At 38.1% G+C, this 12,329-nt stretch overlaps 1 protein-coding gene across 8 annotated transcripts in view; it reads left to right on the top strand.

Moving 5' to 3' along the window:
* Nucleotides 1-12,175, top strand: part of FXR1 (FMR1 autosomal homolog 1) — a 42,011-nt gene extending 29,836 nt beyond the window's left edge. The window contains exons 13-17 of one of the 8 annotated variants that reach the window (XM_004382304.2): nt 781-984; nt 2,864-3,064; nt 3,721-3,801; nt 7,418-7,509; nt 8,242-12,172. In XM_004382304.2, coding sequence (XP_004382361.1) covers nt 781-984; nt 2,864-3,064; nt 3,721-3,801; nt 7,418-7,509; nt 8,242-8,412 — 749 coding nt within the window. In that variant the 3' untranslated portion in view covers nt 8,413-12,172. The other 7 variants (XM_023736836.1, XM_023736833.1, XM_023736830.1 and 4 more) reach the window with 7 other exon arrangements.
* Nucleotides 12,176-12,329: the final 154 nt, after the last annotated feature.

The following is a 12,329-nucleotide window of genomic DNA, read 5'->3' as shown; positions in this document are numbered from 1 at the left end:
ACTTTTAAATAGGTTATTGGGATGTTAGAAATGGTCTCTACACTTTTAAAGGCGTGCTGAATTTTCACCTCACTAATAATGGTTTCGGTTCTTTTGGTTGTTGGGCAATTTGTCTTACCTCTTGAAGAAGCTTTTATAAAATTTGTTGAGTAATTTCAAATACTGTATACTTGTTATCAAAGACACTGTTTCTGCTGACAAAACGTACTGTATTAAAAAACACTTCCAGTTTATAAGACACCATCAGTTATAAGAGACATCCTAATTTCAGAGTTGTTAAATTGTGAAAATAAAGGGCACCCTAGAATCAGTAAAATAATAATGGTGGAATACCCTATACAATTAAACTATTTTTAGAAATAAGATGAAATTTGCTTTAAATAGTGGGTATTGACTATTATACTAATAATCTTGGGTATTAGAACCTAAAAATGAACAAAAACTTTTTTGTACATTTCTCTATGTTTATTGAGTGAGTTTTTACATTGTGTATGTAATGTTGTATATGTTTTCTGTAATTGTTCTATTAGCCATGTTCTAGCACATCAAAACAATTCATTTTTTTAATCTGTCGTGGCCAGTAGATACTATACTACTAGTGTAATGTTAACATTTGATTGCTTCTTAGTTAATTCCAAATTCACCTGAGATTTTATTTCGCTTTCCTTGAAGCAGCATGTCATTATTCTTTTTTTAAAGAATTTTTATGAAGTAATTTTGAAAAATTCAAGCCTCTCTTCTCATGGGAATCAATTGGCTTATGTTCTCTTCTTTTCCAAGGTACAAACTCTGAGCTGTCTAACCCCTCTGAAACAGAATCGGAGCGGAAGGATGAGCTGAGTGATTGGTCACTGGCAGGAGAGGATGATCGAGAGAGTCGACATCAGCGCGACAGCAGGAGGCGCCCAGGAGGAAGAGGCAGAAGTGTTTCAGGGGCTCGAGGTCGTGGTGGACCACGTGGTGGCAAATCCTCCATCAGCTCTGGTAGACTTTTATATACTCCGTCAGCGTCCTTCATTTGTAAACAGTGTGACGGTATAAAAGTTAACTCATCTCCCAGGGTTACCCATACTTGGAAGTTTCTCTTTCCACTCGCTGTTCTATGGAAAAGAGCGGACCGTATTGCAGGATAAGGAAAAGCCTTGTAGAGTGTTTTTCGGTGAAGGCTTCTCTAGAATATTGAGGTCAGCAGCTCTGGTTGGCTGTTTTGACGGTCAGATATTCATCCCTTTGGTTTTTGAGGGCTTACGTAATTGAAATACTTTTTCCTAAAATTGTTGGGTTATGTTATTTCTGTTTGCCAGGCAGACCCAACGAATTCCAATGCACAGAGAAATCTAAATGCTTTCGTATATTTAATATTGAAAATGAATGGAAAAGGAATGTCACACTGTGAACTACTTCGGGAATGGCAAAATTGTGGAATCAGCTGTTTTTAAGAAAGTTTTATTGTTGGAGGAGTTGAGCTAGAAAGAGGAGTGTTTAGATATCTCCTGAGAACTGAGGAGTATGAGCAACTTTTTATTTCTGTCTTTCTTAATACTGCAAGTTAAGTGGAATTGTAGGAGCTAGCAGGATGTTCTTGCCTGGCATAATGGGCTGGCGAAGCGTGTGAGTTTGAGTGTGAGTGAGAGAGAATTGTCAGGGATGCATGGTCTAGAGTACATCAGGGATATAGCTTTAACATTTTGTTACTGTGTACCACTTTAAGAAAACCGCTCTTTCTTAATGTTACAGTATCCCCCCCCAACATGAAAGTTTATATAGTATTTTAAATATTATAGAAGACGTGCATATATACATTAAATATGTGCCAGATGTGCTTATAAATCACAAAAACTGGAATAAATCAGTATAAAACTTAAAGGCTTTTTGAAAGCACTGCCTAAGAGCACAGTGATCATTTGTTGAGCCTTAGCTCTGAGTTCACTTTATAGGCTTCCAGGGAAATACACTGTGCACTATTGCCAGGGTCTGTAAAATTAGGGACGGCTGAATTGCAGAGTCAATGTACTTCACTCTACCTACTATTTATGGTGGATGGATAAACTTAGTGTCTTTTGCAAAGATGCTAGCTTGCTAGCTGTTACCAATTTAGGAAAAATGGTGATTAGGTGATTTTCTCCTATAATTTGATTGTTGGAGGCAATAAATGCACGTAGGTAAGATGGGTATTTCTTTTATGAATTCTGTCTTAAAACCTTTTCTTTCCCACCTCCACCCCATCTTGCCCCACCTTCGCTGTTGGTTTCTGAAGATGGAGAACTTGTCAACCTTCATTTCAACATTTCCCTTTCAGTTAGACTTTCAGCCTTTTTTTAGTCTGCTCGTTTGTGTGGACTTGTTTTGATTGCTTCAGTGCCTATCAACAGATTTCAGGGATGTCAGGGCCTGCAGGTGTTGAGAATTACGTGGAAATAGAAAAAAGTAACAGTCACCGTGAACTCAGTAAAGGGGAAGAAGCTTTTTCTTAGGAGCTTTAATTCATATGAGCTGAATATGTATTTCTCTAGCCGCAGGGCAGGATTCATTAGGAATGTGAATGTCAAAATTACCATGTAATCACTCTTTTATAGTATCTATTTTCAAAAAGAGTCAGAAATGTTAGGGAGCTGAGAAGTCTGCTTATCTTCTGCTTTAATTTTTTTTATCACCATTTAAAGTTTTTTCATATTTAATCATCTTTGTTCTTTTCCAGGTGAAATAGTGATATAGAAAACGTTTTATTTGAAGACAGAATGTATTTTTATAGGGAAAATTGAAGTTTATTTACCATTAATTGATATAGTTCAGTATAGATCAAAAGAGTCATAATAGTGCAGCTCTCTTAAACAGTTCTTTCTTGCCTCTGACATGCATATAGTGCTCAAAGATCCAGACAGCAATCCATACAGCTTACTCGATAATACAGAATCAGATCAGACCGCAGACACTGATGCCAGCGAGTCTCATCACAGTGCTAACCGTCGCAGACGATCTCGTAGACGAAGGACTGATGAAGATGCCGTTCTGATGGATGGGATGACTGAATCTGATACGGCTTCCGTTAATGAAAACGGGCTCGGTATGTAAGCACTGAGGAAAAAGACACACATTGCATACTGTTGGTAACGTATGAAGCAGTGCACAGGTTGAAGTTTTCCTCGTGTTTGGAACTAGATAGCTTTGTGTCTGTCGTACATGTCTAGTTGTCAGATGTATCATAACCAGATTATTTCACTGAAACTGGGAGGGTTAACTAAAGTGCCCTTTGATGCCATTTAAACCAGTAGAAATATTCAAACTATGCAAGGCGCTCACTGCTCTCATTGTCTCTAAACCAAGATTGGGCTTTCAGCTTTGCCTCTCTAAAAATTCCAAGCGTCACTTTTGCAGGTATGTATATTAAGAGTTGGCATTCATTTCCAAAGGGCTAAAATGCCATTGACTTTGGTGGACACCAGGCCGTACCGGAGAGCAAAACTGTCTGCTGAATGATGGAAATTTAACTTACGTCTGAGAGTTTGATTATGAGTGAAAACCTTCTAAATTTCCAGATGATACTTCAATTTTTAATCCATTTGGAATGCTTAAGACTACAGAAATATATTTCCTGTCAGTAATGTATGTTGTTCTGTCGTCAGTGTTTAAGTTTCTCTTTTCCCTTCCTTTAAGTCTTTGAAGGAAAGGGACTTACTTTTTTCTTGTCAGAATAGTTCACGGTGAACTTTGCAATTACAGATGATAGTGAGAAAAAACCCCCGCGACGCAATCGTAGCCGTCGGCGTCGTCTCAGGGGTCAGGCGGAAGATAGACAGCCAGGTAACTCGCGTGGGCCTGCTGGCAGCGTCAGGTCACAAGCATGAAACCAGTGTCATGTGTCTGCTTTTAAAATAGACTTACGTGTACACACGTGTGCGTATGCATTCAAGGTTGGCATTTCATAAATTGTTGACTCACCTAATAAGACTAGTACTCTGAAGAAAATGCATTCTTCCTTCACAGTGTCAATGTAGTGATCTGTCTAATGGAACTAATGTTATGTCTCAGTTTCTTACATGGAAAAACTACTGCAGAGACCATGATTTTGTCCACTTGGCAGATTGTTCACTCTTGAGAATGGGACCTGCCATCCCAGGGACCATGTTGTACATTGTGATGGAGGTTGATTGGCTGGGCAGCTTTTGCATGGTGCCTGCTTACTGTATCTGGATCCAGCACCTCATTTTTTGGGGGAAATGTAATACCCACAGTTAAAAGTATAAAAGAGAAAAAATACTTGAAAGTGTCTTTTTCCTAATAAGAGAAATGCATGTTACGTTCATTTGTTACAGTAGTTCGATGCCTTTCCCTGACACCTACTAACTATTCAGATTAATAGTACTTAGTTTTAGAATGTTAACTTAAGTAGTCATAACTTTTAGTAACTTCAGAGGACCCTGTTTGCTGTGTCTATATTATTTTGGACATAATTCCACTTCCTGTGTACAGAGTTTCGTATGTATATTCATAATGAAGAAATTGTGTGTACCAGAAATAAACCCCTTTCAAACTAATCAATTTTTGCATTCTTTACAAAACAAATCCTTTCATGTGTTCTCCCCAAATGAAGACTGTAAATCTTAGTTTAGTATTTAACGTTTAGTGGTTGTAGAGATATTTGGGAACTGGGAAAGGTATTAGTTCCCATCCTTGAAAGTTCATGTTTTAAAGATAGAAATTTTAAAAGGGATTAAATATTGTCAAAAAATAGAAAGTGTCCAGAAACAATTTCTTCTTGTTTTCTCTTCTTTTCTTCCCCTCCTCCTTTAGTGTTAGAAATATATTTTAGGTCAAAAGATCGTTTTGTTTTTTTTTTTAAGGTGGCACAGCAGTGAGTACCTTTTTTAAGACAGTACAGGCTTAATGTAGACTAAACGACAGCAGACTTTGTGAACTGGATGGATGGTGGTTTCTTACTAAGGCGGCGGACGCAGAAAAGTAACATGGTGGGGTTTGTTGCAGCCGAGGCAGTTTTCTACATAATTGTCCAGATTTGAAAACATTATGAAGGTGCCTTGATAGAAACTTGAGTGATCTGGAGTTTCCAATAATTTGACAATGACTTGTGTTCCATACTGAATCTTTTCCTATTTTACTCTTGTGGTTAGTGCTTTTCCTAGTTTAGAACTCCTTGTGCTCCCTGCTCCTTCCTCCCCGCCCCCCACCCCCCCCAGTAAATAAATAAATAGATAGATAGATAAGTCAGGACGATGGGGAGAGGGGGACAAGCGTAACATTATTTCCTTATTTCCTTGCTCCCGTCCCAATTTGAGGGAGGCAGCCTCCATCTGAAATCAGTGTCAGCGTTCTTGTAAATACATCATCATTTCATTTGTTCTTTCCGTTTGCCCAAAATTTCTTTTTGCCCTTAGTGTAAATTAAGCAGAGAATGTTCTTTACTAAATTAGAATGTGACAACAGACTGGTGTCCAGTTGATTAACTTGGGTCCCTACAGGAAATTCAGAGTTCAGATTAAGCTACATAAATTTCTTGTATTCTTTCTAGATACAAACATTTGTTTCTGCTGGGTGCCATATTGAACTTAGAAGGGGTGTGTATTATAAGGACTGGCTGTAAACAGGTTCTTCACAGAATCAGTTGAGATAGTGTTTTTGTTTCTTTTTATTTGAGGGTGGGAGGGGGTAAATTTTTACCTTTCCAAACTAAGTGCCTCTTAATCTACCGTGATTGATAACTGTACCAAAGTATATTATTCTGTGTCTGTACATAGTGAATGAAGGGTTCTGAGAATTGTTTCCACACTTACTCCAAGTTAGCAAGCAGCATGTTTGTGCAGCAGGGTTTCCAGGTAGTTGAGTTCTTCAGGTGTCATTGAGGACTGAGCCGTGGAAACAGTGAGTTCTTTGTGCTGCTCCCCAAACTGCAGCTAGAATCGTTCTCGGGACAGTTTTTTCACTGTGTATGTGAACATAATAATGAATATAATAAAAGTGGGTGATGACAGTATCCCCCTTTTCTGTTTTGTACACTATGATTAAATGTATATGTAAAATCATTAACGATGGATAAACAACTAAAAAATCTTCCAAATGAGTACACTGAGTTTCTTAAAAATTGGAAGGAAAAAGAGGCAGTTTTAGATATGAAACATCTTTATTAAGTGGTGTTTCTAATAAAAATGATGTGCACAAGTTATAAGTTGTTTCCGCATGATTTTAAATGATTCATTTAATGATATTTCCTAGTAAGTTCTAGGATCTTCTAAAATTGTTAGCGTTAGTGCGTAATTAAGAAGAGTAGTTGTAAATACTGTCCAGCTTTTTATTACATCAGAATGATCTAATTATTTTCATATAGTTTGAACACGGTGGACCAATTTCTGCCATACCTCGTGACTCTAAATAAATAATTTTAAATTACTTGAGTTTTCATTCTTTGCATAAGTAACTTGCTTCCATAATTTAAAATACTGTATTTTCACATATCAGAGGTTTCTGCACCAGTTTGGGATTAGAAAATAATTGTCTTTGAAAGAAAGAATGATTGTTTTGACATTTGCCCAAATCAGTGAATTCCAAAGTGAGGGTCCTCCAAGGGAAAGGACTGAGGTATTTTAGGTTCTTTCTAATGGAAGCCAGTCCGGAGTACCTGTAGAGCAGAGATCGTTTGTTGCACTTGCGTTGGTGGTATTTGGTTGGTTTAGTCCTTTACCTATATACCACTCACTACTCCATCTCGCTACTTCTGTGCAGACGCACAGCGGATGGGGTGGAAGGGAGCAGTCACTGAATCCACTGTGGCCCTTTTCACACCCTGATCAGTGTCCAGATCTTTAGGGTGGTGCTTTGTCATCTGTAGTTTACTTCCAGTTTATTTTAGATAACTTAGAATGGTTTCCAGTGTGGAATAATAGAAAGGACCCATAAACTACCACGTTTGGATATCTTATTTGTGCCTTTTTTTTTTTTTTTTTTTTTTAAAAGCAAGACAACTAATAGCTGAATTAATCTTTTACAGAACGGTAGTATATCACACCATGATTTGCACCAGATGTACCCCAGTGTTTTCCACTGATAATTGCTAACACTTCTCTGGGCTTAGAACACTGCATTTTCTGTTTTTGGTTGTGGGTTTCTCACCAAATTTATTCCACAACCTTAGACTCAGTCAGAAGCAAATGGCTGGATTCTTGGGGAAGGGGATTTAATCTAGGCTTCCCCAATTGCCAGCTTGAAATTCTCTGCTGTCAGCAGTAAGTCACAGGCAAATTTTTCAAGCTTTGTTTTTGGTTGGAGGTGGTACCCAAGCTTAAGAAAATTTTGAAATTGGGTGACCCACCATTAATTTATTTTAATACTGAAATTACTCTTTATCCATAAATAAAATTTAGAAGTATTTTTTCAACACCTGTAATTTTTTTCTCATCTTTAACAGTCACAGTTGCAGATTATATTTCTAGAGCTGAGTCTCAGAGCAGACAAAGAAACCTCCCAAGGGAAACTTTGGCTAAAAACAAGAAAGAAATGGTAAGGAGAATTTCACCTGTAGGTTGTTTTTTTGTATGATTTAGTTTTATTTTTTACTTCCTAACTTGCTGTATGATCACTTGTTTCCCCAAGTAGATTAATAATATTTTAGTAGACTCTTGATTTTGTTCTTGGCCCCTGGTAACTGAAGACATGCATGCTTGAGCTTGAAGTACCTTTCAGCTGGAACCTTAAATAGCATTTGTAAGATTAAGTCTACCCAAAGATAATTGGGAGTAAAGACTACTGCTTAATTTGGGGAGCAGTAGGGTATACACCTCTTCTCAGTAATATATGCAGACCTTTTAAGCTTCAGTTCTTTTAGATGCTTGAAGGGATTTGATGATGTATGTGTGACTTTTTTTTTTTTTTCCCCAAAAGGTGAGTAAGATAGGTGATTACTTAGGGTATTAATTGTTTACATATTTTACATGGTGAGCTTTCCAGTGGTTCACAATAAAATTAGGTCCAGGTTTCATTCAGTACTCAAGAAGTACAGATTGCTTCTGTGGTTTGGGTGCTGCTAGGCGCTAGGGATGCGGAGTTGAAAGACCCAGAGTGGACTACATTGGTCTTTGTTTTGAATTTTAAGAACATTTTAATTCTTTGATCCGTTGGGATATACGAAGCTAAAATTACTTCATTAGCTATTCAATGTTTATGCAGCTGTTTTCCTCCTCAGCTATAGATTGCATTTATAAAGAAGTTGAAAAAGTTGTCTCCCTTTGGCAGGCAAAAGATGTGATTGAAGAGCATGGTCCTTCAGAAAAGGCAGTAAACGGCCCGGCTAGTGCTTCTGGCGATGAAATTTCTAAGCTGCAGCGTCCTCCAGGAGAAGAAAAGATGAGTACCCTCAAAGAAGAAGCTACTCAAGAAGCAGCAGTCCTGAACGGTGTTTCATAAACTGAGGAAGTTCCTAGTTTACAGTTCCTACATTACATTTTACAATAGTGCTTGTACAAGCTTGCCAAAGATAGAATCCGGATCGCCAGTCTCGACATCACACTTTCAGTTCCTCCATTTGGAATTCAGACAGGGGAGGGATCCTGAAGAAATCCTATGTTAAACATACTTTGACACCTACTGTGTTATAAAATATATCATCAGATGTGCCTTGAGAATAGTATATGTAACATTAAAAAAAAGTTGCTGGCTATAGGAAATGTTATTTTGTTTTCAAAATATGGCAGAGATGGGGGGAGGTGGGTGGGGTGGGATCCCTGAGTAATATTCTTTATGAAAAGCATTAGCTGCTTTTGTTACAGTTTTAATAATATGCAACCACTTCTTCACCTGAGGAAAACTAGAATGAAATGCAGTCTGAAATATTTTGCACTGAATTGTAATTTCCCCATCAGTTGAGTCTGGAAACTGGTCTGTTTTACTGTGTTTTTTAAATGCTGTATGTAGAGGAGGCTGTGCAGACCACTGGAATACATTTGTTCACCTCTCATCTGCAGGGACACTGGGCCATGTTGGCAGTGACTGTTCTCCATTGAGGCTTTGTTTGGTTTATTTATTCACGTGTACAGTATTTAAAAATCAAACATGGCTTGAGCTGAAACACTACGCTGAACTAGTCGTGTCCATTCAGACATAACCTGAACTACTGAAAAGGTCAATTTCCAGAAGGTGTGTTCTGTATAAACTACATGTTAGTCCTCACTAGAGTATCTTTTTCTTTTTCTTTCTTTTCTCCTTTTTTTTTTTCTTTTTTTTTTTTTTTTAATTTTGGTTGTTTGATGTGCAATATGTTTTTGTATGCAGGTAGTAAATAAACTTTGATCTTCCATTTGCTGATTTTTAACTTTCTACTTTTTACACCAATTGTTGCAAGGTAGTTGATGCCACTTAAAGGCTCAAATAGTGCCCTTGGATTGCTTTCTAAAAAGCATTTATACTTGCTGATACATAAAATGGAAATATTAGGCCATTTGATCATTTTGTGATGAATCTTCTGAAATCTTAACACTTCAAATACAGTCTGTTAGAATGGCTTGGGAATTGATCGAATACTTGATCATTATGAAGAAGTCTTTGCAAAATAAAAGTCTAATCAAAGGCAGTTTTTGAAAGGCAACGAATATAAACCAGAATTTTATTTTTGCCTTTTGATTTTTTATTAAAAATGAATTTTAAAAAGAACGAATGAGCAATTTTTAAATAAGGAACAAACAGGCCACTGATTTTTCATTTGATTCTCAAGGAAGTAAGGTCACAACTTCTCATACCAATAATCATGATTAAAAGTCGATAATGAGACTTTTTAGGTATAAAGTTATTTTAGCCAGATAGCTTAATTTCCAGCGAAGTTTTTTCTACACAGTAACTTACTTCATGCAGCTGCTTGTGAGGTCAGGTAATTGTGAACTTACGGGAGGGTTTGGCTCCACAGTTTCGTACAGACCCCTGAGCAAGAAAGCTCTTGCCATTTGATGTTTGCATAATTCGTTATGTGCATAAAAATGTTACTTGGTTTTAGTTAATTTACATGAACCGAAAGAGAAGCCAAAGTATTGTTAAAAATGTAAACCTCGCCAGGTCAGCATATTAACCCTGGCCCCTAAATACATTCTAGCTGAGGTTAAGATGTGATGGTATTAAATACTTTTCCCTAAAATCTTAATGGCCCCTGATTGCTGAGAAATTCTAAATACGTACTTCTTGCAGTCTGCATGAAGATATTAAATAATTTCATATCTTGACTTTTAAAAATTTACCCACAAATGTTTTAAACATGTTTTTTATCCATCAAAGCTAGAAACAAACTTCGCTCTTTTTAGTTTTCTTTATAGATAAGTATCAGAAGAATTTTAATCCCCAGTTAGTACATGTGCTATAAAAAAAGTGATTTTTCATTTTCTTCTATGTAGAATAGAGTCAAAATCACTAAAATTATTTTCCATAAAGATTATTTCAGTGGGTAAGGAAGAAGCACAAAACCACCTTTAAAAATGGGTACCACCCCAGCATTCTTTAAAATAGTGTTAATTAATAACCGTACTCTAGTAAGTATTAAGATTTCATTACAAACTACCAAATCCAATGTTTTGCCCTTTTAACGATGTATGTACTGCAGAATCATGATAGGCTCTTTTGCGTTGTCTGTTTTATTATGGTCACACTGAGAAGTATAAGTGAAATGGCCCCCTCCCCAGAGGCAACCGTTGTTGATTCAGGTAGCCTTCCCAACTTATTTTGAGAGGAAAGCATCTTTTTTTGTGGCTGCTGTCCTAGTTCAGATAACTGTTATGGGGGAACTTTTGTAATAAGTGGATCGCTAAACAGACACTCAGGCAAAAAAAATCAAAGTTCTTGTGCAACTCAAATACTGTTTCAGCATAAACCCGTGAAACCACGTGTGGACCCTGAGCTGAGCTGAGTCAAGGAGCAGGGGCTGAGATTATGTAGCACAGAGTGACCTGCCTTTCCTGAAACCTTGGGAGACAGAATTCCTGGGTTTGGAATCACCTTTTTTAAGCCATTGCTCAGTGGGCCTAAAACTGATCTTTAAACTGGTGTGTCAGATCACCCACTGTTGCTAAAATTATAGTAGGGATTCCTAGAAATCTTATTTTAATAGTTCCATACTTGAATGTGGAGGTGGAGAAACTACACCAAACCCACAGGTCATGCAAGCGTAGCTGGCACATTGCTTAGGACGAGGCTGAGCAGCTGCTTCAATGAATGTAGTTTTAAGGAAGTGCAGGTGATGTACATTCGCAGACGTGGTGAACTTCCACAAAAAGTACACACGTACACAAAGCCCCCACAGTGCAGGCGTTTGACACACTTGGCTGCTACGCAAAAGGTTGGGGCTTCAGGTCCACCCAGAGGCACCTAGAAAGGTTTGGTGACACACTTCTGAAAAATCAGCCGTGGAAAAACCCTATGGAGCGAGCACAATGCTACTCTGACACATGGGCTCTCCATGAGTCGGAATTGACGGGAAGGCAACCGTAAACAGTTGATATGCAGATAAAGCAAAAGAACTGAAGAACAAAACACTTTTTGAAGTCTAGTTCCCCATTCATGACAGCCATTCCTTTGTGGAAAGAGGGTGGGTTCCGTGTCTCTCTGCTTAGTCACAATGCTGTAGGTGTCTGCACTTAAGACTGGGTGGGAGTAGAGCACTGTCTGTCCTCTGCACGTGCTTCCCAGTAACTAGTGAAAACCTGCCAATAACTGAAAGCAAAAAACCTAGGTGAACCTGATTCTGGCCCACTTGCTGAAAAGCAGGATGTCTCATTTACCAATTAGTATTCTCACAAGCTGTGCCTGCAATGAGCTGTCTCCTAAGGACGGATCAAAAACTCAGGCTGTAATGAAGTAGGTCCTGTGTCAGATTCTGGTGCTGGTTGGAAGTGACAGTAAAGGAAAATTTCTTCCACAGCTGTCCTAGAATACTTCAGGGAACTTAGATTTGTACTGGAACTTACCGGTATGGCACAATTCCAAAAGGCCAAGAGTAGGGTGTTTGTTGTAAACTCTTCCATTTCCATCTTTGCTTTTATGGTTCGAGTCCTCTATACGCCTTTTCATGGGGACCCATCTGTGCAGACAATTGCTCCATCGAGTTTTGAAGGCTGTGACCGTTTGGGAGCAGATTGCCAGGCCAGTCTTTAGGGGTCTCTGGGTAGGCTCCAACCACGGAGCTTTCAGCTAGTAGCCAAGTGCTTAACTGTTTGTACCACCTAGAGACTCCATGAGTCAGAAGTGACTTGACAGCAATGGAACGATACCCCCCCCCCTTTTTTTTAATTGTACTTCAAATGAAGGCTTACAGAACAAATAGTTTCTCATGAAACAGTAGTACACAT

The sequence above is a fragment of the Trichechus manatus genome, unplaced genomic scaffold (assembly GCF_000243295.1).
Source record: "Trichechus manatus latirostris isolate Lorelei unplaced genomic scaffold, TriManLat1.0 scaffold00092, whole genome shotgun sequence".
Lineage (NCBI taxonomy): Eukaryota > Metazoa > Chordata > Mammalia > Sirenia > Trichechidae > Trichechus > Trichechus manatus.
Note: the sequence above shows the minus strand (reverse complement) of the source record. Positions and strands in the feature narration are given on the sequence as shown.